Source organism: Polyodon spathula, chromosome 16 (genome assembly GCF_017654505.1).
Source record: "Polyodon spathula isolate WHYD16114869_AA chromosome 16, ASM1765450v1, whole genome shotgun sequence".
In the NCBI taxonomy this organism is placed as follows: domain Eukaryota; kingdom Metazoa; phylum Chordata; class Actinopteri; order Acipenseriformes; family Polyodontidae; genus Polyodon; species Polyodon spathula.
The window spans coordinates 33,894,389-33,922,150 of record NC_054549.1 but is presented as its reverse complement, the minus strand read 5'-3'; the positions used below and the strand labels follow the sequence as shown (position 1 = coordinate 33,922,150).

Sequence of the window (27,762 nt, the reverse complement as noted above, 5' to 3'; positions counted from 1 at the left end):
ATTATATTTTACCATTTTACCTTATTCAAAGGTGCAGCAGTTTTGTCTTTAGGGACTGTACAGCTTTCCTATGTCAACCTGTGTGCCAGATAGCCTTGCTATATTGCAACAGCAAATCGGAAAGGGTATTAATCTTTTTTCTAATGGTGCTTTTGTTATGCAGATGCATGTATTTCTATTTTAATATTTAATCTGTCACCTATGTGGTGTATAACATAAAGTTTCTAGAGAATATGCTTGAAGAAGAGCCTCAATACTTTCACCTACATCTCACGCTGTAGCAACTTTCAGGATTCATAGCCATTATTCATGCCAACAAGTTCCTGATCAGCAGCCAGTAGGGTTGTTTACTGCAAAGATTGTTGAATAATTTCCTCTTTCAACCGCACATCCCTAGCGGGAAGTAAGATTCTATCACTGGGGAAGGCAGCTTCCTCAGCTGTGCATGCTCAAGACTTGGCAGTTTCATAGTGGAACAAAGCTCGAGAGATGGGAGTCATACCCTTGACCTTCTGGACGCCTCTGCATTTTTAAAAACAGACTGTCCATTCAGCAGCGCAACATCACCTGCAGAGTAAGGAAACCCTTTGACATCTAAAAAAAACAGGATTAGAACTTGCAATGCAAACCGGTCACTGGTATGAATTCCACTGTGGCCGACGTCGTTCCACAATTTTAGATATGGTTGTGAATAATGTGGTTGAAACTCTGAATACCTGGTTTCAGTGACTGGGATAATCTTGGATACAAATTCAGTAACTGAAATGAATACAGTATTGTTAATCCTAATTAATAAGAATAGGAGAATCTGGAAAATATTATAAACTGGTAGTTAATTTAGGCAGGTATTTCTATACCAATACTGCTGATTATTTCAAAGCTAGAGGGTAAGTTGAAAACTCAAGAATACACTTTTGAAAGTAATATGACTAATGTTATTTAATTTAAGAAAATATGGGTATTTATTTTAAATGCAGTTTAGGTTTTGTAAATAAGGCCCCTGTATTTAAAGTTTTGAAACTATGGACCCATTGATAAAGCTTTAAGCCAAACTCATCTCTGGATTGAAAATGCTTGAAATTCATAAAATTGTTGTTGCCTTCTTAATCAATAAGTTTAATGAATTTAATCTATCAAAAAACAATCTTTTTATTGTTCAATCTTCTTTTAGCAAAAAGCACTAGTGTTGTTTAATGAAGTAAAATTGCATTTAATTAAAATCTTTTAAGATTTTCAGGAAATTATCAATACAAAACTGTGTTATAAAATCATTGGGAAATAAAATATCAATACATTTTACTGACAGAGGTATTGTATTATGATATGTAATGGTGGGCATTGATAGTTATCTTTAAATATATTAAATTATCGGTGGAATAGCCACCTTTATATATATATATATATATATATATATATAATATATATATATATAGAGATATAATATATATACTATATTTGGTATAAACCATCAAAACATTAGCATCATTAGAGTATCATTTTTCTTAAATACTAAAGGCTATATCCTGGTATTTCAAATAACACCTATACACAAGTATCCTATACAGCATTTACAATATCATATTGAAATAATATAGTGGGTTAGCTGGTTTCAGAAAGTACAGTTCATCACAGTTCAAAGGGCGGGCACAGCGTTGGCATCATAGAACAATCCTTTTGCTTCACAGCCGTTCTCTTCTCCTTTGCTTGATGTTTATTCCACTCCCTTCATGAACTCAAGGAACTCTAGAATTAAAGAACAGAATACAGAATGAGTGATGTAGAACAGTGTCAGAGATGCATTGAATACCATTAGAAACAACATTTCCGCAATAGAATGTGACTGACTTTAAAATACAAGAGGAACAGAAGGCTTTCTTACATCTGGTTCCTGACTGAAAGATTTATATTTAGCACATTCCATGTATAGGAAATGGCTTATTAAGCTGTGTGTGGTATTGTTCAATTAATAAACAATGCTACACACAAAGAGATATACATAGAAGTGTGTCATTGTCTGTGGTATACAGTGTCTTACTGCATATAAAAAAGGACACAAAAGCAGCATCTTATTATTGACATTACAGGCTGGCAGGATTAAAAAAAATGAAACAAGAAGTGGTTGCGATAAGATAAGACTTAAGACTGCAGATTTCCCTCTCTATGTGTAACAGCATCAAGTATTCATTCATTTAAATGGGGTATTAAAATTTAAATGTTTCCAGAAACACTCCTTAAAGTTTTGTCAAGAGGGGCCTATATTTGTCATGCACATTGCATTACCATCGTAATCAATCTTTCCATCATTGTTTTTGTCACCATCTTTCATCAGCTCTTCTATATCATCTTCGGTAATAGTTTCTCCCGTAGTATCCAGCATGAACTTCAGCTCCTCAAGGTCAATGTATCCGTCTGTATTTCTGTAACCCCAAGGATAAGAAAAGGAGTTACAGAACTAGATTATTACAGAGCGCTTGCAAAGAAACCCCATTGCAGTTCCTTGCTAATTTACAAATGTAAACATATATAATATACATAATAGTTTTTCATCTTATCAAAGTTAACTTTAGGCAAAGAAAACATAACATCCATAACTATTAAGCATTCAACATTGCTGAATTTCTAAACAAAGCTAACATAAATACAGTTGCTGTTTGTTATACAGTAGTATTGCAGCACTCTATATCGCCCAGAGAATGGCTTCAAATGTATTCACGTTGTTTTGCTCCGGATGCATAGTGACTTACTTATCAAACATTCTGAAGAGTTCTGCCAGTTCCTCTTCTGATTTTCCTTTGTTGTCATCTTTCATACACATCACCATCATGACCAAAAACTCGTCAAAGTCAACTGTGCCACTGCCTGAAACACAAACGGATAGGCTAATTTAGTAGTAGCTTAAAAACTTGCTGTGGGATGTCTTATTCACTCCTTTTTGTGTATTTTGCTTAAAGCTTTTATTTTGTCCCTTGTACCGTGTTTGTTTGTTCCTGTTTGTTTGTTTAATAAAGTGTGCAACAGTGCTTTCTGTCTGCTTTCTGTGTTTAATTCCTGCCGACAACTAGCCCGGGCGGCAAGGCTACCCAGTCACAGTATAGAACTAAAGTTTCATTTGATAAGATAGCAAACCCATCAGTGCAGTATTTAAGTTACCTAGCCAGAGTAAGGACCTGTTAAAAACAATTACAATCACGGACCACCAGAAACTTCAAAAAGGTTTTCTTGGTATTTAATAGATTATGGCTTAAATGATTACTTTCTAAGATACTTTCTAGTACATAATAAATAGTGAGTGGAACTAAGTAGAGCATGTTGGTGCTTTAAACAAAGAGTATGAACTAAATAGAAATATAGTTTCCAGTGATTTTGAGGGCATATACACACTGGAGAACAATTTATAGCCACAAGCAATTATCAAGTAGCAGCCTTAAACCTCATGAGACTAGTAGAAGATCCGTGCTCGGCTACATTGTCAAAATAACTTGCCATCTTCATCCACCTCGTCGATCATCTCCTGCAGCTCCTCTGGGGTAGGGCTCTGCCCCAGCATCCTCATCACCTTCCCCAGCTCCTTGGTACTGATGCAGCCGTCCTCCGCATCCTGCACGAAGATGTCGAAGGCTGCCCTAAACTCTGTAATAAAGGGGGGTTATAAGGATGACAACACTGAACACACAGGGTGAGGTTTGATGTAGCAGATTAGTAACGAGGTGACTTGAGCAAGACTGCATGCAAGGTTGCCCCTGAAACTCCACAGTAGCTGTACCCCACTGCTGTTTGTAACAAAGGAACCTGTGTTATAATGGAGTGACTGACATTAGCCAAGCATTTGGTTAATGCTGATAATTTACCAGTATTGGAAAAATAAACTATTTAGGATTGGCTAGTCAGTGTGAAAATAATGTTTGTTCCCCTTTCTGTGAATTGAAGTTGTTATTATTCTTCAGTTTATCCCAAATGATAGCAGAGGTGGAAGACTGTGGTACGGTAAGACATTAATCTTTCATAGAGAATACAACATGTATATCAAAGCATTGCATTTGGGAACATTGAATACAATGTGTGTAATAGCAAACTGGATTACTCACCATTTTTTTGTTCCTCTGTGAGCTGCTCAACCTGCAGAACAGAAAGAGATCAAGTATTTATGCCTAACAAAAACATATAAGCTATAGGCTGTTTATCTCTTGTTTCTGCTATACAGTTTTTGTTTTGCAGTCAGACTTGCACATTAAAATTAGCCAAGGAGCCTACTGAACTGTGTAAAATACTTGTAGGAATTTGCCATCAGCATGTACTAGCCTTGAATTAACTACATTTGTGAGGGAGCACTGTTGTTTGTTGAGTCTGGTCACTTTACAAGCACAATTGATGCTATTTCAATATGGTTGTGTTCAATAGAATGCACCTCTTATCAAGTGACCAATTAAAAACAGAATTAAGTATAATTTGTATCCACTAGTGTAAACCGCTCTCTCCAGCAGAAAAGCCAGCCACTCGTAAATATGAATCTATTTTAAAAATGAAATGTAAATCCAAGAACAACTGTGGGGGAAAAAACAAACAAACAGAAACAGCTGTGTTTTTTTTTTTTTTTTTTTTAAACTTCATTGTCCGGGCTCTTGCTTGGACAGACTGGAAACTCCGGAGATAAAATACATGGCAGAGTAACAAGCCCTGCGGTGGTCCTTATGTGCCTTGTTAAAAATCTGATTGTCCTGCGTGTGGCTGTTATTTTTAACCCAAAGCGCTTGAGTGAAAGATAAATAGTTTGGTTGCCCCCTGATGATAGCACTGGAATTCAGCCTTGAAGTTTTTATCTAAACCACGGGCTCTTCTCACTGGCACCAATCTTAACAAGTGATAGCTGTAGGAAAGACTTACCAAAATTAGCCACTGGAAGTGAGAGAGCCATTTGTAGGCATGAATAGAAGCCCACACTTCAGCTCATTGGTCACGATGCTTAGATTTTCCACAACCTCTTTCATCAGATGTGTTCAATTAAAGTGAACATGCAAAGCTGATCTCTTTTCCCAGAATAGATTATATAGATATATCACATGTTATTAGAGAAGGAAGGCTAGGAGTGTCGGTGGGCCCTATCCACAAAGCTTTACTTACTGAAAGAATGCTTTGATCAAAGCCTTTTTTAATGAATACAATAACGCCTGATATTAGATTAGCCATTGAATTAATTTTTCAGAAGCATCAATTCAATTGTATTCTTACTTGCACCTATTGGTGACACTTATTCTAAGTGTCTATTCAGTTCATGTTAGAGTTAAGGATCAACATAAAGACTGTATATCTATTTATTTTAATTAAATAACAATTCTAGGTATAGAAAATGTTGTCCTAGTAGCCATTAATTAGCAAAATACTCTTACAGAAAATACAATTAGATATCCCAGGAGGATGCTTCTATTTTACTATCTGACATTTGAAGATTAAATTAAATATCAGTGGTTGTTGTCTGAATGGTGTTGCATTTGCATTTCTTCAAGATGAGTTTTTAAGCACAAACACAAGTCTTTACAACCCGCAACAAGGAGCTTTTAAAACTATTCTGTTCAAAGTTAACCCTATTCTCAGGTGTTTGTCCACCTGACAGCAAAGTGAACTGCATCTGCTAATATAAATCATCTCCACACTGTTACCCTTTTTCAGGTCATTTCCTGTAAACAGTTGGATCTTATTATGGGATTTAAAGCATTTAAAGCAGTCTTCTTGAACCTTTTTCTAGTAGCATTTTAAAAGGCTAGAAAAGTGAGCCAAATGTACATGCTTATATACAGACATTTGAAGCCTTCTTTTCAGTTGTGAATAATTTTTTGTAATAAAATTTAAGAACATTTTGCCTTTAGCTTTAATGATACATCACAATCTCACTTACCGCTGCTTTGTAAATGTCACCCATAGCTGGTGGCTGTCAGTTGAGCCGAGGTGCAGCAGAGAGAGAGAGAGAAAGAGAGAGAGAGGTGTTCCAAACACAGAGAGCAACAGAGCGAGACTCCCCCCAGCCAGAGCTTTTATGTGAGCCCCTCAGTCACAGCCTGTCACTTACTCCTGACTACTGCACTCAGCTCAGATAAGAACACGTTGGCTCTTGGACAGCATACTTCAGAATGGAATGATCAGCATGGGGGGCAGTTCTTATCCTCTTTATCCTAATCGTGACTAAATGATCTGGGGACACACACTCAGCATTCCATTGCACGAGCAATATGTGAACTGTGAGGATACAGAACCCCCTGCTAAAAATACGTCTTACTAGTCTTTATTAATAGAGCTAATTGACATTTCTACCCAGATGCATCAGAGCTATTTTACAACTGAGCATTATTCGGACACATGACGCTAACTCTTTCTTTCTCTCAGCAATAATATTTTATACGGTCTAGCTGACATCCAATGATTGGGTTGGCTAAGGTTACGGTATCCTGCCAGTGCCCAGAATTCAAATATGAATTGGAAAAGTAACTGTGTTATAGGTGACCCTTTCTGATTGATTACATCCTACAGAGCGGTTTGGATAGCTGCGTCAAAGTCTGTTCTCCGGAATGTACCATTACTTTTCAGACTGTTCTTCTGTAACATCAGTGCTGTATGTGATGTTTCCATCAGCCCATATATGTCTATCAGATCTGCTGTCTTGCCCATTGTGACTGAAACTCACTGGCTACAGAGAGATAGACATTTTATTTATTTTATTTATTAACAAGTTCTTGTGTTATAAGTTATTAGTTATAAGTTGCACATAAATCTGCCATCTGCATTAGTCAGGTCTATAAACAGATGGGCAAGGTACTGTAGAAGCAACAGTGACTCCACATATCATGCAAAGAGCTTCTGTTGTGGTATTTTTTTTATGAATGTTTGTGAATCAAGCAGTGCATGCATCACTCACATAATCATTTGTATGGACATTTGTTATTCAGCTACCACTGATTGGCATGCTGTTAACAGTTATATCTGGAGGCCCATGTATCTGGTTTCAATTAAACTGTGCATGGCCCTGGGTATTATATGATGCAATTCTAAATACTGTGCATGCTGTAGGTTATGGTAGTTTTGGTGGTACTTTGCATGGTTCTGCTTTCGGTTTTACTGTTTTCAAATTTATAGAATTGCATATCTATTAAAAAAAGTCTATTTCAAGGTATTTTGTTACTCGTACACTTGAACTTAAATCACATGCTTCCAGTTTAGCTAACTAAAACGGTTGTGCAATAACTACACTGTACTCTATTCTCCTGACGATGATTATCTTCCAAAACGAACAGGACTGCTGTGGGCAGACGGTTTGAATAAAGTTTAACCAGTTTGAATCGATCTCCTTGCAGCTGTGAAGAAAAACAAAAACAAAGATGGAGATCGGAGGTCTGGGAGGAGATGTTTACGCGACAAGGAGGGTCGGAATAAGCAATGTGGTGTATTAAATAGCACACAGCATCGTATTTTATATTATTTGTTGTTGATTTTAATTTAATTTATACAAAATGGAATGTGCGGTGTTTCCTGAAGAGGCAAACGAAAGGAAGGAAATCTGCATTGTGGGATCTGAGCTCGTCGTAGAAAACTACACGGTATGTTTAAATGTAATGAGTGGTGGTTGGGTTTTATCATTATTCTACCGTCTGATAATCTATTTGCTAGAAATGTCTGTGTTTGACTGTGAGACGTGACACTAAGCCTGCTGCAGTGTCTGATGTGAAGTAAGCCTATTCTTGCAGGAAGGTTGTGAACGCGGGTTGCGAGGATTTCCTCTCTAAAGACAAACAGGGAGTTAACTTTCTTCGATTATTGTTTCCGATGGCTGTAATTGCTTTTATTTGAAAGGTACATGTATTTAAATGTCCATTTTAAAACTTAAATGTTATACTTTACTTTGCGTCTAGATCCAGATTTATAGACTGTTATTAGACTCCAAAAATAATACCATACTAACTAGGTGATGGTTACAGTATATTCTAATCTCACTTGTCAATGGCAATGTCAAACGGGAGGAAGGATCTACAGTAACTGAAGTTGCAGATGCGCTGTGCGCTTATTATGGGGCTTGCTGGTTCCAGTCTTTTGCCACAAGTTAAAATGTATTATGCAGTCAACTGTAGCACCATACTGTACTAAATCATTTGTGCGTTTGCATGCAATTTTCGAATTATTACTTATTGCTGTTGCCTAACTTACAAATTACGGGCAGTATCACGCATACTGTAATTAAGTAATATTGTATGCCTATTTTTGCTGACTGAAAACTTATGACTTATTCAGAAAATATTTATAAACCGTGTACAGCATGGGTTATAATCTGTAAGCTTCCTGCTTTATAATAAGTTTATTGATTCACTTTTTTTATTATTATTATTCAGGTTTACATAATAGAGGTGAAAGTTGGAAACCACAAGTGGACTGTCAAGCACCGCTATAGTGATTTTCATGATCTGCATGAAAAGGTGATCTTTGAAGAAGCATTAACATATGCTGATAGAATTCTTTTTTTCTACCGCCTCCCATTTACACTTGCAAGCTGTTCCAATAGCAGTTTCATGCACTACAGTCTACCCGGCATGGTGTGATCAAGGGGAAAGATTACATTATTTTCTCACTGCTTATAAGTACTGTGAAAGCAGAATGTTTAGTGCAATGACGTGCTTAAATTGTAGGCAAAAACTCATTATATAAGAGTCTAAAGTCCTTGCTGAGTGCAGACAAACAGTGCCCAAAACACCATGTACTCTGACTGCTTTAGACTTACCCTGATCTTATAAAACCATTTTAGAGGAACAAGGTTCAGGAGAAGGTTGATGTTATTGTTTGAACTTAGGATCTTCTGTATTGCAGTCAGTGTCTGAACCACTGGACACTGGGAAAAAATTTAAACTGCTGCTGTGATACGTTAAAGCTAGGATATTGCACAATTGTTTCCACTGACACAAATGGTGCAAAAAGTAAAGCACTCTCAGACTGTCAATCTTTTGCATCCAGCTCACCGCGGAGAAGAAGATCGACAAGAACCTGCTTCCACCAAAGAAAATCATTGGTAAAAACTCTAAAAGCCTGGTGGAAAAGAGACAAAAGGAACTCGAAGTATACCTGCAAACTCTGCTGGCCAAATTCCCTCTGGCTGCACCCAAAGTCTTGTCTTGTTTTCTGAATTTTCATCTATATGTAAGTTCACTTTAGTTCCTTAATACTTTTCTTTCACTTCTATGTATTGTTAGGCAACAAGGCCAAAGCTTAGAATTGTGTTAATCATTCTTTCTTGAAGATCTCTTTTCATTTGAAATGAAATCAACACTTCTACAGCAAAACTACCCACACAGAGTTTTTGCATATCTGTATGAGCATAAAAACTTAAGTACCTGACCATAAATGTCTGTGGCCACTGTGCTGACAAATGAGACACATACTGCTTTGTGCCACTGTGGAATTACATTTATTGCCCTTATACATGCAGGTATGGGTGGAATAAATTGCTTAAGAGTTGTTTATGTTCTGTCAGGGACAAATAATGTACAGTGTGTTAGTGAGAGGCATTGGCAGTACATAGTATTATAATCTAGGGACCTCTATAATGTGTATGAAATATTTATCATTACCAGGAGTGTCTTAAATCTGTCTATTAAAAGTAGTTATCAGTTATGACCTGTTTCTTGCGACACCTTTCACAAATACGAATGCATCAGTATTGCTAAATTGAGACTAAACTAAATTTAGAAACTACACTGATAAGTGCTAAGTCTGCGGTAACGTCTTATGATTTTAAGGAGACCTTAAAATTGGTTTTTTTTTCCACATTCATTGTAGGTTTTCCAGCATGGCAGGGTTTGCCTGCTCTTTGCCAGATGAGCACTCATTATAGTAGACATGCTGAGGCCTTGCTTTTCCTGCATTGTGACAAGGTTCTCTGTCCTTGGACAACTCCCAGTTTTGCAAGCCAGCATCTGCCTCGACTTGAGGCAATTTTTGTTTCTTAAGTTGAGTCGGACATGTATCTACAGTAAATACCTAATTTGTATAAACTTTAAAGTTCAATGTCTGTTTGTAGCGTGACCATGGAACATGTGACAGACAGCACTGGAATTCTGTGCATTGTTTAGATAATTGTAGAACATGGTTTATTAAACAGAATTGCATCCTAGACTTTGTATTTTAAGTAATGTTACGTTTCTTTTCTGTATTTGTTCAGTAGGTTTAAGTGTTTAGTTTGGGCTGATTTGCAAGGTTACAGAGGTGTTGATTTGTTGGTTGGCTTTAACTCTTAACCCAAGGGAAAGCTTAAAATGTGTCATGCATCATATATATGTTGACTTGAAAGCTGTCAGCAAGCTCTGTAATTCTAGGGATAGCCGCAGTGGAATAGTGTTGGACTTATCGTTAATTAAACACTGTGGAAAATATCAGTACTGCGAAAACCTGTCACTGTTTAAATTATTAAATGTGTTTGTCAGGTTCCTGCAAGTTAAATCACATGCAGACTTGTATTGCTCTCTCTCTCGCTCTCTCTCTCGCTCTCTCTCTCGCTCTCTCTCTCGCTCTCTCTACCTGTATATAGGTAAACCTGGGCCATTCTTTTGCCTCTGATTTGGTATGTAGGGGTACAGCAAAAAAAAAAATGTCTACTGAAGGGAAATACGCAAACACAAAGTGGACTTGTTATACTTGCTTTGCTTTATAATCCTGTATTCGTATGTAAGGCTAGTCTTTTAATGGAATGGCAGTTACTGCCTTTTCATGAAAGTGTAATTCATAGCTCAAAAAAGTGTTTGTTTTATGTTAGCCAAGCCCTTAATCTTCCATCCTCAGTAATGTGTGCTGAAATGTAGACTTACCACATTTAGTAGCACAGTACAAAGTAAAGAATCAAGTTGTTTTACCTGCTGTGCTTAATTCATTATTAAAGCCTTTCTCTCTGCTTTGCAGGAAATAAATGGAATTACAGCATCACTGGCTGAAGATCTGTTTAATAAAGGTACTGTATTAAAATTGCTCTGATCTCTCAGTAGACAATTAAAATAAAAAAGATACACGTGAAAATGCAGGCTTAATATAAGATGATGCTTTTTTGATAATTAATTTCTAATTAAATATCTGAACAAACTTGTATTTGAATTGACTGTATTTTATTTTATTTTTTACTTTAGGAGAGCAACTTCTTGTGGCCGGACAGGTATTCTGTCTCCGGCCTTTGCAGTTATATGCAATCACCCAGCAGCTCCGACTGGCCAAACCCACCTGTGCTAATGGGGATGCTAAGGCAGACCTGGGGCACATTCTAGATTTTACCTGTAGGCTCAAATATTTGAAGGTAAACTTTTGTAGAAGTTGAATTATTCTAACTAGTAAGAAATATAAATGTTCAGGACTACCTGCAGAAAGGAAAAATAAGAACGTATTTTTTTCTCTCCAGGTCAGTGGCACCTCTCAAGGTTCTGTGGGCAGCAGCAATATCCAGGAGCATCTCCTCCCATTTGACTTATCAGTATTCAAGTCACTTCTTCAGATAGAGGTATTGCAGACTATCAGCAATCACAAAAATATTAAGACTAGTTTGATTTAACAATTATTATATTCTGCAGTAAACAAATTGGCTTTTTATTAGCCTACTTCAAGGCTTGCTAATACATCTTTTATAATAAAAATAAATCATATACAGGTTTTGTGTGTAAATCCTGTTGTAATGCCCATGCTTTTATATTGTTCTTTTACAGATTAGTCACTGTGAAGCAAAACAGATACAAGGACTTCCTTCTTTAAAGCCAACCTTGGCTACAATGGGTGTGTGCTATTCAGCATCATCAATGAAGGTATAGCATCTGGATATATGGCATGTATAAGTATTTAATCATTTTGAATAACCATGTAGTTGCACAGTTCTATTGCTGATTAATTTGCTATGGATTTCAGAAAATCAAAAAAGGTTCCCAGAGTGTAGTTAGCATTGACATTTCCATGGATCAGTAGTGTGTGTATGTTTACTACGAATTTATATTCCTGTGCCATGATGCTTCATATTTAGGGTTTTAATTTTTCTGTTTAATACTGTAATAAATCACTCACCTTTTAGAGGATAGACATGTAGCTACACAGTTTTGTTTGGATCTGACTCTGGTTCATTATCAGTGCGTTTTACATGACATGAAGTAATCAGATTTCCCCTGAAGTCAGATCCCACACAGTCAGATAAGGAAATCTGAAAAGCATTTAAGTGAAGGAACTTCAAAATCTGATTGTATTCCCTGTTCGTATGAAAATTCCCTTTATCAGATCTCAGTAAGCTTTTGCTGTATTCCTTACATTTTTTTATAGTGATGTTTTGCCTTTTTTTTTTTTTTTTTTTTTTTTTTTTTTTTTATAAATGTCTGGCGAGTTTAGAAGTTTCAAGAGGCAAGGTAAATTATTACTGTCCGCATTCATACAAAACATAATTTACAGGACAAATCAATGTTCATATTTGTAATTCTACAAAGCGACACCTCCTGTTGAAAAGGAAAATACTGCATTCATGTGCTGTAATGTGCCAGTTAAACATACTGACTGACAGAGGGTAGGCGCTTGTTCTTGGAGTTACACATGATGTGTTCTAACAGCGGCATACCAGGTGTAGCTTTAATTTTTGTGGAGAAAAAAAAAAAAGAAGTGGAGCGTGATCTTCCCCCAACAATAGGTTTCTGGAGCACCATCAGGTAAACGAAAGAATATGCATTGTTCATTGTTAGACACAGACTCTGATAGGCTCCTCCCTTACATTTCCCCAAGCTGTTTTTACATATTAATACTTCTATCCCCTGCTTTCATTCACAGGATATATTGGTACCAGAATCCTCTGAATTCGATCACTGGATTGCTGAGGGAGTGTCATCAGACTGTCCAGTCACAGCCGTCATTCCAACTTGGAAGAACTTAACAACACTTGACATGAGTCATAATCACATAATGTGCATTGATGAGTCCGTGGTAAGCAGCCACAAAAAAAAAAGCAGTTCGTTTTTAAATGGGTGTTCGCTTATATTTTAATAATCCGTAAATGTGATTTACTTTTTCATTTCCATATTGAAGAGTAGTTTTCAGTTTTTTGTTTGATTCTGTTCTGGATATTCTTTCATTGTATTTGTGGTCATAGACAGACTGATTTGATAAAGCTAACTAACTGTGTAGCTATTTTTTGAATGTAGTATGATACTAATTTATTTTACAGAAATTGATACCAAAAGTTGAATTCCTGGACCTCAGTCACAACGAACTGTCTCTTGTAGAGAACTTGCAGGTAAGAGCATAACCTTGTTTATTTGAGCTAAATATATATTCTGTTAGTAGGGGGCTCATCTGTTGAATGAGAAATCCCTACAAATATAATATTTCTTGTCTTGTTACAGCATCTGTATAACCTGGTTCACCTGGATCTGTCCTACAATAAACTTGCAGTATTAGAAGGTGTTCACACAAAGCTTGGAAACATCAAAACGCTCAATTTGGCAGGAAATCTTCTGGAAAGTCTTTCTGGTCTTAATAAACTTTATTCTCTTGTAAACTTGGATTTAAGCAACAATAAACTAGCCCAGGTAATGTATTTTCTCAAAGCAAATATGCATTCGTACACTAAAGTATGTAACGTCTTGTTTTACCCATCACAAAATAAAGGGTATCTTTTCTATTGTCTAGAACTTCCAGTGCTGTTTTTTTTTTTATTATTCTCTGGCTCTACATTACAGATTCACTGCAGGTATATGTAAACGTATACTGTAAAATATGATCAAATATACTGATGGATTTTCATTTGGTTTGGTCTGTATACCTTTAACAGGGATTTGTGTGCCAGTTACATACATGTTATTTTCCCCCCCCCCATAAAAGACTATTTTGTTAGTTTTAGTAAGGTTCTCTTTTTACCAAATTTATTTAATGAAATAAATATATAAATAGATAATTGAGAATAATAAAATATAGTGTTAACATAAATTTCACGTATATGTTACTATGATGTTGTTTTTTAATCTTTCAGTTAGAGGAAATTAAACACATTGGAAGTTTACCCTGTTTGGAAAAACTGAATCTGTCCAACAACCCCTTGAGCATCATTCCTGATTACAGAACCAAGGTGCTTGCACAGTTTTGGGACAGAGCATCAGAGGTATGTGTCATCAGAGCAGAATGGTGAATGGGCAGTGCTCTGCTTTATAATACTGATACAGGTAACTGATGTAGCTGTGATTTTGTGCACTATAGGTATGCTTAGACAGCACTGCTCCAACAGAGAAGGAGATGGACACTGTGGAAGTGTTAAAAGCCATTCAGAAAGCCAAAGCAGCAAAGGACAGGATGAATAATACAGAGAAAAAGGTGAGGCAGACAAAGAAACTAAAATACTAAAAAAATCCATCTGCTTTTACACTGTTCATGCTGTAGTAGCATTAATAGATTTCCAGGGTGATGGTACAAGAATCTCATTTTTCCAGAGATTATACTTCCTCTCAACACGTATAGAAATATAACAAAAAATTCCATCATCTGTTGTGTATGCATGCATAAACAAGCCCAGGAAGAAGATTCTTTCATAGATCATTCTGTTTTCCTAAACCTAAGTAGAATGCTTGAGTCAACTTATTTATGAATTCCTGCTTCATTTCTGTGTGCTGTTGGTATAGTTACCAGTAGGCTTTAAAGCATTACTCTTGTCACAGGAGATTAGTTTTAGCATGTATTACAGTACACATACCCCTTGTGCATTCATCAGTACAATCTTCGTGCGTGCTTCAAAGGCGCTTCTTGTACTGTGCAGATGCTTTGTAATATCAGTGTTGCCTGTCAGTGTTTTACCATGTCCACGATCTCTTTGTCAGATCAGTGAGGACTCCAAGCTTTCTGCTGCCAGTTCCAAAGTCAACTACTCCTCTTTCACTGCTCCACCCTCCTCTCCCTCTCTGCCCCATCCTGCCAGCTCCAGCCAAGGTAATCATGTATGTATCAGGCTGCTGGGGCTGGGCTCTTTCCTGGGTCTGCTCTTCTGCGCTACCCTGGTGCTTGCTAGGGAAATAGATGTTAGAAGTACTCAAGTTTGTAAAAGAATAAAGATTTGTTTAGTTTGTTTAAAGATTTAGAATACGTTCTAAGCTTAATCAATTTACTGATCAGTACATGATGTGTATTAAAAAGTTGCCCAATATATTTAAAGATTACTAGAATGGATAGGCACTTGTGTATGAAGTATAAACTATTTTTGTGATATATAGACAGTGTATTTGGTAAATTTGCCTGCAGTTGACTGGTTTGTGTACTGTTTAACAAAGCATGTTTCTAATAAGCTGGCAAAGATTTTCTTATGAATTAGATCATGGTGTTGTATGCATTTTCCAACTTGCATGCCACGCTGAGCTATTTGAGCGTAATTTGTTATTGTTTTGAAGACTGATTCTTTCTTTTCTATCACTTAGTAGAAACTGTTGTTTGTTACAGATGGAGTAAACAGTTTTGTTGTGTAAAAACTGCAGTATTTTTTATTTTATTTATTTATTTATTTTTTTTAACCTCAGAAGTAGTTTGTAAAAACACAGCCCTAGTTAGCAATGATATATCGACTCCTATGGATTCTGCAATTACCCAGAGATGCACCAACATACAAAATTCTGCTTGTGAGGACACAGTACAGGTAATTTCTCATATGCCTTCATAATATATTAATCGTGTACAATAAATGTAATTATTTAATCTAAAGCGTTGTCTTTTTTAAATTTATCATGTATGCTTAATCTTGTTAAATATGATTGCTTTGCTTTTTAAAAAGGTAAATACTGAATTTGATACTTTTTTTTTTTTTTGGTTTGATTTAACTGCAGACTTGTGTTGTAGTATTGACTGGTCCTGCAGTATTTGTAATGGGGATAGAACCAATTTCACTAAAAAGAAGTGTATATTCTAAGTGTTGCTGTTCAGCTATCTTTTTCTTCTTTCCTCTGTACAGGTTAAACATACATATGGATCCAGTTTGTTACCCATAAATGTGACTGAACAGCACTTCAGGTACAGAGAATATATTACATTTGATGATGAAAATTGTAAAAATTAGGGACATTTACTTTTAGTTGCAGCATTTTAAAGAATTTTCTAGTACTTTGATTGTAGGGGCTGTCAATATTTGTTACATTATTTTTAGAAATTATCGCTCTTGATTATGTGTAATTATACTTCATTATTTGCTCAACAGAAATGCTTTCCACAACCCTAAATGTTAATGCTCTTGATTTCAACTGGCTTGCTTGCTTGTTGGTGTTTTTTTTTTTTTTTTTTTTTTAGCCCCCCCCCCCGCCCCAGTAGTTTTTAGTAGCATTTTAAACAGCATGAGTGCATACAACCAGATTAATACTTAAATATATGAACTCTAGAGGGCAGAACCTTACAACTAAACAGTTTCTGCATGCATTAATCTGAATATAGTAATGTGCTTGGTATAGTTTACTCATTTTTTAATAAGTAGCACATTAAAATGTAATTACATTCTTGTTAGATTTAGTAAACCCCTCTATATATAAGTTTTACAGGATTAAGTTTGTGTGGGTAAAAAAAAAAAAAAAAACACAAAAATGGTTATATAGTACAAGTTGTTAGTGATTTGGATGACTGCAGTTACTTATTCACTAAACCTATTATTTTTTTCAGTTACAGTTGCCACTGTGCAAAAGACGAAGACAGCATGTGGACCAATTGGAAAAAGACCCAAGTGCTACCTTATTCTTGTGTCTCTTACACTGCTACTAACCTGGACTTTACTTCACATTTAACTGGACTTATTAGGAATGCCATGTGGGAGGAACATTTCAAAGCATCCAAGACCAGCACGCATGTAGATACAGTCCATGAATCATTGAGCCAGGCTTCAGGGGATGGCTATTTCGAAATGGGACTTGATGAGGGGGAGCATGGTTCAGGTTGCACTGCCTCTCCAGATGCTACGGCTGAAAGTTGTGAAGATGCAGGTGAAGAGCTTATCCGAATTAAGAAAGTCTTTTGGGTTTACTGCATTCAGGTGAGCAAAGATTTAAGCCAGTTTGCATCTTGTGTTGTGTTGACTGACAATCTGCTGGCTGTGTTCCAAATTACTCATCAAGAACTGACTGGAAACATGCACAGTGTCACGGGAAACATTGAAAACGTCTTGACCGTCCCATTCGTAGAGATAGAAGCAGTTAGCTTTGATGTTCCAGAAACCTGTCTTTCATTGAAATTGAAGACAAGTGATACTTACTGGTACTTTCTTTCGGATTCCCAGAATTTGAAAGAGATCTACTCTTGTTTAAACATGTTTAATTCGGTTGTGAAAAATTCCAATTCAGCACAGGATTTTATCAATCAACTTTTGGAGTCCCATCAGCTAACAGATGGTGACACTGTTGTTAAAGGTGCCTTTGCCGCTCATCTTCTTAACATTGCAGAGATTGCCCCCTGTAATCAGCAAAGCCACAGCTTCCCCACTGACTCTTCAAATGAGGCGAAGAACTCTCCGTGTCCGAATATCCTCTCATTCACGCGGCAGTCGGAGACACACCAAGACTCTGATTATGTGCCCTGCCTGCTCTTCTTAACACCCAGTCGGCTGTCTATTATAAAAGTGGACTTTGTTTCACTCGCAAAAAAAGCCAGGACACTTGAAGAGAAGAGATGGGTGGAGTTCATTCAGATCCCTCTTGCTTCTGTGCTTCTCCATCCCAAACAAGGCTGCAGTAGCAGCACCCAGCCAGCTGGTGCCTTCAGGGATGGCCATGTCCTGGAACTTGTGACCCGGTACAAGTTTGTCACTGCTGTCTTTGTCCTGCCAAATGACAAGTTCTTGTTTCTGAGTCTGTTCAGGCAGCTTAGAGCCAGCCTGCAGGATGTGAAGACCATTGCTTTCTTCAAGGTGAAAAAATGTCACAGTTCAACAAAGAGCTGTCCCTTGAGCCCCACAGTGACCCAAAGAACTCTTAAGAGCAGGTACAGTGAAGCTACTGTGTATTCACACCATGATAACTGAATGCTAGAAAACTTTTAACTGCACATCTAAAGCTTGTAAGTGACCAACACCTAAAATTCTAATAATCATATTTAAAGTTTATGGAAATATTCCTTTTGACACTTTTATGGAATGATACACTGTACTGATGTTACTATGTATTTGCCAACATGAAAATCAAGAAAATAAACATCTCATGGTCAGTTTTTGCATTTTAAATATTGTGTGACGTTAGGCCCTATATATTGTATCTTTTTGGCTCTGTATTGGTTACAGTTGTAAGATTGTAACTTACTAGTTTATTGTATTGTGTGTACATGATATTTGTTGGTTCATATTGCAAGATGTTTCATTAACTTTTTTTTTCTTCTATTTTTTGTTCCTGCAGCCCTCAGGGTCTCCAAAGGCCTCATTTAACCCTGTCCTTGCTGTATCCTTCAGACCCTTTGATACAGAAACTGACTGATGAAAACCAATGTCCATTTCACCTGTCTGTTTCCCCATCTCTTCGCTTCTTAACAGGACTGAAAGGGAATGATTTGGTGGAGTTTTTCTATAACAGTGTTGCTGAGGTAACTTTTTTTTTCTTGACACATAAAAAAAATGATAGACCAGTATGGCTCCATAGTATATTGTCTGTTGGTTTCTAAACAAACTGAAGTTGGGCTGCTTTTTTGCTGGGGTGTCCCAGCCTGATCTTTTGCTGAGGAGCCCGGAGAGGGAGAGGGAGAGAGAGGCCGAATTCATTACTTTAATTATGCTACTGAAAAAGGTCATCCAGTTAAAATACTGTACCCTTTATTTATCTTATTTTATTACATCAACTAAAAGCATGACTAACAGCTTCCATTATTACGTCATGGCTAACTGTTGCAGCACCATTATAAAGAATCTGATGATTCTATTTTCGAAACACATTTATGTTCCAAAACTTTGGAGGATATCTTATGATTTTTTAGCTCCAATCCACAGTTCTGGAGGGTCAAAGGTTTGAATCCTAACCAACACCATTGGTAGCATTTTATGGTTGGAAATTATGTGTGCTTTGGATACAACTTACAGTTCATCCTATACCTTGTCTTAATAATCTGGCTAATGAACAGTGGGGGGGAGAGATCTCAATGTGTTATAACTGCCGAAGGTATTTCTGACAAACTAAAGAGTTTTATGTTGGTCCCCTTTTATTGCAGATGGGGAATGAAGAGATAAAGCACATCTTATGGTCCTCTGTGGTGTTTTATAAAGCTTCTGATGTGGAAATCACTGCCTGCATTATGCTGTCTACAAAAGCGGTTTATTTTGTTCTTCATGATTCTGCTGCTCAACTTGGTGATCAATCATGTAAGCATTCTCCCATTCTCCAATTTTGCACAATCAAAGAATGCCTGATAAAAGATGCACATCACCTGGAACAAGTGGACTTGTCTAATTATTTTAATGCACAGTTTAAATACAGATATGTTTGCATTCCAAAATTTGAGTGCCCTATACATACCACTTCCTTGAAAAAGAGGCTTGTTTCTAAAGGTGACTTCGTATCCGTGCTTGCCTTTTGATTTGATTTGAAATGCTTTGTCTTTATTTTTTACAGTAGTTTGGGATTGGAAGCCCTCTGATCATGAAAAAAGAGACTTTCACCATTCTTACTGCTTCACAATAAAGCTGAATGACCTGCAATCAGTAAAGGTTGGGCTTTTTGATCAGTACTTCAGAGTAGCGGGTGAGTAATGCAAGAAGTGCTAAATAACAGTCTACACTGAACTGGCAGTAAGCAAACAATTGTAACCTTGTAGTTTTAGTACAAAGGTTTTTGTACATTTTGTTACATTTTTCTTTAATGTACCACATCCACATGATTGTAAGTATTCTTAAAAGACAGTTTGCAACAGCTTATGATTTATATTTGAAATTGATTGAAATACTGTTTTTGTAAATCTAAGTGTTTATTAATTGAATATAAGGTAATTTAATTAATTAGTTGAATATACTTTTTTTTTTTTCAGGACCTTCAGCAGATCACATCATCTCCTGTCTGACAAGAGACAGCTACGGTACTCATGCCTTTATACAACAGCTCATGTCTGTCCTGTCCTTCCTAGCAAAGACACCATCTCCAGAGCCAGTTGAACAAGATTTCTACACTGAATTTGGAAACAAAAGCACAGGTAGGGAGGGGTCACTGGCTCTGTCGTACTGACGTACTATCTTATTGATGCACAAACTAAAATGTTTGTTCTTCTCAAAATAACTTCTGAGTCTCTGCTATTGGCTGCACACTTCTGTTAAGTGTTTTGATCTCCATTCCCAATAGGCAAAATGGAAAACTATGAGCTTGTTCATTCTAGTCGAGTGAAGTTCATATACCCAAGTGAGGAAGAGATCGCGGACCTGACCTATATTGTTGCAGAGAAAATGGGAGACCTGGCTAATCTGCACGCGTATAACATCCTTCTGTACGTACTAGCCTTTCAAGTGTGTCACTCCAAAAGCACAACATCAGAGGACCAGCATCTTCTTCATCCCAAAACACTAATTCTCACCGGCTCGGACATGTTCCTGTTTGATGAGGATTATGTCAGCTACCCATTGCCTGATTTTGCTAAGGAACCCCCTCGGAGAGACAAATACCGCTTGACCGATGCCAGGAGAATCCGTGACCTTGATCGGGTGTTGATGGGCTATCAGACGTACCCGCAAGCACTTACCTTTGTGTTTGATGATGTTGAAAGTCCTGATTTATTATGCAACTTGACAATGGACCATTTTGCCAATGAGTTTAATACTTCAGGCATAAAAACAAGAACGGGCAGTGTTGACAAGGAGATCCAGTGGTGCATTTTTGTGCCTGGTTCAGACAGCCGAGAAAAGCTTGTTTCCTTGTTGGCTCGCCAGTGGGAGCTACTCTGCAGCAGGGAGCTACCACTGGAGCTCACTGGCTAAAGCTTAAAAGCACATTTAAGTGTTTACTTATTAATGAGCAGACCGCAGAAAGTTTACTGACTGTCTAAGATACTTTTGCTGTATATAGTTTCTTCACTGTGCATCCTGGGAAATATGTACATAAACCAAAGGAGTCTTGAGCTAATTAACTTATTTTCTTTATCTGTGTGTCATGATTGTCTTACTATTTACAATAAGTATTGTGAATTGTATATAATAGTTAAAGCATGTTATGTGTCCGTGTGCACGCTGTATTCATGTCAAATGCGCTATTTTATTTAGAAATCTGCAGATGTGTTATTTAATATGTGGGGGAACTGCCTTGTAGACCCTTTTGAACCTTTTATTGTTAAATATTGTTAAACTTGTATGCTGTGTTATTTCTGTGTGAGGTATTTAATCATGTAGGGTATTAAAAATAAGTCATACTCCATACCAATTGGTAGATGTTTGTTCTGCAGGTCTTTTTTAGGTTAGTGTTAAACTCTAGAACGCTTAACAGGAGAATTAAGTTTCATTTTGTTTTAAAACTCGTGCATGACTGGGATCTCTTTGATAGAGGCAGTGCATATTCCCTGTCTCTGGCTTTCTGATTCTTTGCAGAACTGTCTGTATGTAAATATTATGAGGAATGTCCAATTGGAAAATGTGCTGGAGGGTGTATTTAAAATATATATACTTGGTCATAGCACTGTTTTGCAAATTGCATACACCCTTTGCACAGAGATGTGTATAAAAAAAATATTAAGCAAGAGTACAAAACATAGCATATTTCCATTATGTATTGAACAATACTACAATTGAGTAAATAATCTTGATACAAGTATCATTTATAGCACATGACTTTAAATGTGACTTACATTGTTTTAAAAACTTTATAACTGCAACATTGTATATAATATAGTATAAAACAGCTGCTAAAATTCTCATACAGAAGTTCAGTTTACTATTAAAAACGAAACTACTGTACATACAATAATCATCACCACATCATTTCAGGGAACTGAAATCCTGCGGCACAATTAATGAATGCACACCTCAGGAGACTGCTTATTCACATTCTTGGCATTCATCAGATAATTAGTTTTGAAAAGTTGCTACAAAAAATAAAGAATTTTAACCAACCACTTTTTTCATCGTACGAGAAAAGAATTAAGGTTCAAGAATGAATCTTTCTACGGCTTGCATGTCCATTTCTTTTCTGTTCCCTCCTATTCTGTTGTCGGCTCTGAATGATGCGGAGGTCAGCCGTGCTGCCAGCATTCAAAATCTCCTCCTGAGCTCCAACGCTGGGGATGAGGTGTTTCTCCACATCGTTCTGTTTGAAGCCCAACCTTCTTGTTACTCCCACCTTGGGATCCCAGACGAACCCGGTCACTCTGATCAGGTACTTGTAGCTCGTGTAAGACCAGCCAGGGCACTGAATTTCTGGTTTGTCTGTTCTCACTATTGTGTAATTGCAACCTACTCTCACTCTCTCACAGCCCATTGGCCAGGCAGATGGTCTCATTGGACTGCAGTGGAAGAAAGAAAACATTTCAGAACAGGAATAATATTTTTTTTCTTCACATTCCTGTGGACCTCATGATAATGATGGGAAACTGGAATGTGTTTTACATCTACCACAGACAAGTACAGGTTATTAGACACAGTCTAACAGTAATCAATGCAGATGCAAAAGTAGGCAGACAACAAAGACAATTCAATTAGATTATCTATTGGTCTAATGTTGTCTTTGTACTAGGGCAGGTAAACATATTGCATAATATTTAAGATGCAATATTTAATATGGCAACCTATAATATATATGTTTAGCATAAATAAGTACATCTCTAAAATAAAATAAAAAGAATGACTTAAGTACTTGAATCCTGAAGTTGGTAAAGAACAGGCACGCAGGTATTTTGGGGATAAATTCACAGCTTTTTAACACATGCTAATATTAGTCTGATTGTGCTCAGTTCACATGTCATAGTTTCAAAAGTAACTTGCAACGAACAACCACTACAAATGAATTGTTTTGCAATAAGCAAATGTGTTGTACTCTGGAGAAAAATTACTTCAAAGACATTTTTATATTATTTACAAATCACTCACGTTTCGCATTCCTGAAAGATGTCTCTCTGAATCTCCACGCAGCGACATGCTTTGCAGCCTTGGGACTGTGACTCGAGCCAGGTATTTCCTAGAAGTCTTGAGGAACAACGACCTGAAATACCAAAACAGGTACAAATGCATTTCAACTGTTGTGAATCAAAGGTGCACAACTAGTGGCTGCAACATTTTCTTTTATAAGAGGCAGCCACTGCAGCTGGTGTCCAATCCTGTTCACCTCCAGTGCATGTCTCATTTAATGCAATATGGGGTATAATGAAAGATAAAGGTGTTCTACTTAAAAACAACCGCAGCTTGTGCTCTTTATGGGAGGGGAATATGCTGTCTCTCTTAAATCTTTAAAAAAACGTTTTTCTTAATTTTTCTCCTATATTATATAACATTTTATTTGATTATATTATACTTTATTTGATTTATATTCGGTTATAACAAAAAGGCACTTACTTAAATCAGAACGAAGCAGCATTCCCTCTGTGGTCCATGACAGTGAAACAGCAGTTAAAAAGCAGATTAAATTAATCTTGTAATATTTTATTATCAAAGGTAAATAACTTAGCACACAAATAAACCCCATGTTATTGGGCTTTGAATCGCTTTGCTGGAAATGAATACACAGCTGAGGTTTGGTGGTATTTAAGCTCTCCAATTATTACCTCACTGGAATGCGTAGTGTTTTATAACAGAGGGGCAGCAAGTTCTCTTTACATATGTGTTGGGCTAAAGCCATAAACAGTTTGACTATGTCTAAGAACGTATAATGCTCATGTAAAGAACATTAGCATCTGTTGTTTTCTGTAATGTTAAGATCCCAAATACAGACGCAAGGAAGCACATCATTTCTGTACAGTATATTGTAACCCAACTGGGTCCAATGGAGTGGACCATGTTTACCAATCATTACACAGAATCGTAATTCTGTGACATTTATTCTTTCAGATGATACTACTGTGTTCCAAATATTTTTTTTTTTTTTTTTTTTTTTTTTTAATTAAACAGCAAATTGTTCTCTTATTAATTGTCTATCAAACACAATTCTCCAAGAGACACATACACTCGACTTGACCCCAAGGACTGTTTGGACATCCCTGGGCCCTGATGCTTTTACTGAATTTACTTTTTTTCATGGGGGACCATTTCAAAAACACAAGCAATTTAGAATACACTTAACAAAACCACAAGGAAGTTTTATTTTACTGCTGGAACAATGGCAAACAGACAAAATAAATACTAATCCAGAACTAAATGTTGACCATGCTTCAATTCTAAATCGATAATGTTACAGTTGGAGAACTGTTTTATTTATAGTTTTATTTGTTGAACAAAAGCAAAGAAGTAAAATGTTCCTATTCATTTTTTTTAAAAATGAAGGCTTACATGACATTGGTTTTATCTAAACACTATTGACTGAATGTGTTTAACTTAAAAACCGTTTTTACAAGACCTGAACATACAATTTATTCCCATACATTTAGCATTGCCTGTAAAAGTATGTCGTACATGCATTATCCAAAGCATTATTTTCCTTTTAAACTTTATGTGATGGCCTAGTGTAATATGAAAGAAAATTGTAATTGGACTACTATTTTTTTTTGTAGTGATTGTTGTTTACATAACCTTAATTATTTTTTCTTCTCCATTTTATATTTTGATATCATCCACTGTACAGATAGTATTCACAGAGTAAAAAAAAAAAACAGCTTGAAAATAATGTAAACTTTTTAAACGAACTACCAATAATCAAACTTCAATGTTAGTGAATATAGTTTAACTGCTCCACCAATAAAATCCTGCTGTGTTTCACATTTCTGTATGCCACATATAGAAACACACAGTAATACAACCAAATGACATGTCTGATGAATTCCATTTCCATTTTGAATCTGGCGTATTCCAAATGGATATTTAATTGTACTTACGGTATTAGTGGGCCCAAAAAGAAACCTGGTAGCAATTTAGAGAGACATTCCAATGGCTTTATCAGTGTATTCATTAGAAAATGGCTAAAGATTTTCTTGCCAATGTTTAAATTCTATCACCGATGTGAGTTGAAAATGTGTATAGATTATGTAATAAGGGATTCCACTCAAGGGTTAAAACATGGTTGCTTGTGAAAGATTTCAACTAGTGTTTGTTTATGTTTTGTTGTTGTTGTTGTTGTTGTTTTTTAATCAAAATGGAATTTGAGAAATGAATAACAGGAAAGAGAAGAGAGCATCTTGGCAGTGTCTTTGGGTTTTAAAAGTTGTTTTGGATCTTTCCATCAAAGTGCAAGCGAGAAACACCCACCCCCCCGCTTTTACTATACATTTGTGTTACATGCTTTGTTGAGTCGTACTCATTTTGTCAATGTCAATGCATCATGCATTTTGAATTACTTTGCCTGTAAACAAGGTTGAAGAGCATTCACATTTCCATGTAAACACCAATTCGCAATACTTTAAATGTCAGAACATTGGCGGTTTGTCTGAACTGCTCCAAGTAACATTACCCTTAGCATTCCAGACAAACCATCACTTGTCTGTGGAACCATCATTACATTAACTTCCTGGTGGTTTATTTGTTTACATCTGTGTAATACCGCCAGCAAAATATCATAAATCTCATGACACCTAGAGGCAGCTTTTACTCCTTAAGTGTTTCCTATAAACATTCATTCGCATGGAATAAACAACTGCCTGTTCCTGGAAACACTTTTTCAGTGTTGTGGTCTTTGCTTAATGTTGGGTCATACCTGCAGTTGTTTATACTTGACTAGATAACATAGGACAGATGAACAGTAATTATTTCTGCATTCTGTGATGGACTCATAAACTTCTCAACTTGTCATAAATGCTGGGGACATATTAATTCAAGCACAAAACTGATTGCCAGTTTTACTATTCTAGATACTAGTTTCATTATTCTCATTTCCTAATGCTGCTCATATATAGACATATAACGCTGAAGGGCTCAGATTGGTGTTTTAGCAAACCAATCCAATATTCAGCCTTAAATTCACTGAAACTTGAATTCCTGGCTGAAACTCCTGAACCAAACCTCTAGATATTCCTCTGTCTTCTGATTCCCAGGTCCGCTGGTATTCCTGGCTTTGTTCTTGCCTGATTTTGTATTGGATCAATCAAACTCTCTTCTGTGGTGATCAAATTAACAGTCATTGGGTCAGTGACTTTTGGTTCCTGGAAACAGGAAAATGTGATTTAGTTAACTTGTAGTAAGCCTCTGGTTCAGCTGCTCACATAATGTTTTTACAAGCTCAAATTCTGTTGCAGGCAATGGCCATGGCAGATGGTTCAAACTCAAGTTGGATATGGCAAACATCTTTTACAGAACACGAGACTGGGTGTTTAATTGGGCCTTAAGCTACTAATGTTTGTAAAAGTGGCTTTGAAGAGGGGAAATTTGGCACAAGTAATGTATCGTATTAATGCTGTTTTAATGAAGGCAGACAGGTCTCATTAGTAACCTTCTGAATTAATGACCTTGACATTAAATATGGTACTCTGTCTATGGTTTCAGATACAGTTAAGCAACTGGAGGCTACCTTTTACTAACCTTTTCATGTATGTTCTATGCCAAAAGAAACATGGTCATTAGCGAGCTGAGCAGGTTGTAAACTATTAAAATACCGCCGATATAAAAACCAGTATGAAAACTGATTAAAAACACATATTGTTTTCTTTTTCTTTTTTAGCTCTAGCCATGCTTCAAATCATACTTTTTCAAGGTTGCCATAGTATGTCAGCCAATCACAGTTGTCACTGAACATTTCCATTGGTTTGCACTTTTTATTATCTGGCTGACAAAACGGACACTTGCATTTCAAAGGCAGTAAGTGGGACACATGTCAAAGCATTGGGTCCCATGTTGCCACTTGACCTCTATGAGTGTCATCTTCACTGTGTTGGTTAGTAAACCCTCCTTTAATGGAAATCTCAAATCAGTGCTGTTTTAACAGGATGGTGGCTGGGCACAAACTAGGTGACCCCATGTACTGCAAGCAGGCTCGTCTGCATTCGTGGTTAGAGCTTTTAACCTCACTGACAGGGAAGGGAATCTGTAATGGCAGTGTATCACACCGCATTGCCAGTTACACTGCTCTCTAGGACATTGAAAAAGAACAGTACATTCTATTCTTTTGTTGTCAGACGAATACATGATGTATCTTTGAAAAAAAAGACAATCTTAAATCTTCTGATAAGAAAAAATGTCAAGACCTGTTTGCTTCTTGTTTTTGTTTGATTTATTGCTTGTCAAGGGTAAATTGGTCTTTGAAGGAAAACTTAAACATCTTTCCTAGTCCTGTTTGTTAATGTTGTTGCCAGTTTTATGCTGATGTTGTATAAAAGCCGGAAATTTTGCTCCTTTCCCAGGGGTGTGTTTGAAGCATTCTGAAGTTCTTGTAGGCTGTGGCCTTGACCCTAAGTTCCTGTTATTCTTTTCTGCTGTAGCAAAAATACTATAAAAGCTGTGTCACATTCAGTGCATTAGGGGGTGTAATTTTTATTTTTTTAATTATTACATTTTCTGCACCAGTTAACAATGTTCAGTGACGCTGTTGTGGACATCATATAGTATTGTACATATGGTGTGGTAAATAAGCAATCCATTTTCAGTGCTGGTTCCTATATAGGTGGAAAAACTACAAAAGGAAATTTCTTATTTGTGTTTGTTTTGGCAAATAATTCTACATGCTGGATTCGTAACTACTAAAGATGTTATATTTT

The 27,762-nt window shown here is 36.5% G+C and overlaps 2 protein-coding genes across 7 annotated transcripts; one reads left to right on the top strand and one right to left on the bottom strand.

The window, feature by feature from the left end:
- Positions 1-1,691: 1,691 nt before the first annotated feature.
- LOC121328441 (troponin C, slow skeletal and cardiac muscles) lies at positions 1,692-5,996 on the bottom strand. The gene is made up of 6 exons (XM_041273099.1): positions 5,891-5,996; positions 4,086-4,116; positions 3,484-3,630; positions 2,745-2,859; positions 2,281-2,417; positions 1,692-1,743 (listed from the first exon to the last, which is right to left on the bottom strand). Exons 1-6 carry the CDS (start codon positions 5,912-5,914, stop codon positions 1,712-1,714), a joined length of 486 nt encoding a protein of 161 aa, XP_041129033.1. The 5' UTR covers positions 5,915-5,996; the 3' UTR covers positions 1,692-1,711.
- Positions 5,997-7,323: 1,327 nt separating this feature from the next.
- LOC121328747 (nischarin-like) lies at positions 7,324-21,356 on the top strand. Of its 6 annotated transcripts, none has more exons than XM_041273775.1 (21): positions 7,330-7,583; positions 8,370-8,453; positions 8,986-9,168; positions 10,924-10,972; positions 11,145-11,308; positions 11,411-11,509; positions 11,712-11,807; positions 12,805-12,957; positions 13,199-13,267; positions 13,377-13,562; positions 14,003-14,131; positions 14,227-14,340; positions 14,841-14,949; positions 15,534-15,646; positions 15,959-16,017; positions 16,654-17,964; positions 18,372-18,555; positions 19,174-19,324; positions 19,575-19,703; positions 19,987-20,148; positions 20,295-21,356. In XM_041273775.1, the coding sequence occupies exons 1-21, from the start codon at positions 7,497-7,499 to the stop codon at positions 20,921-20,923; spliced, it is 4,260 nt and encodes a 1,419-aa protein (XP_041129709.1). In that variant the 5' UTR covers positions 7,330-7,496; the 3' UTR covers positions 20,924-21,356. The 6 variants fall into 6 exon arrangements, with proteins under 6 accessions (XP_041129711.1, XP_041129712.1, XP_041129709.1 ...); XM_041273776.1 differs by having other exon boundaries at positions 7,331-7,583; positions 15,531-15,646; positions 16,660-17,964; XM_041273774.1 differs by having other exon boundaries at positions 7,331-7,583; positions 15,531-15,646; positions 19,578-19,703.
- The last annotated feature ends 6,406 nt before the right edge of the window (positions 21,357-27,762 follow it).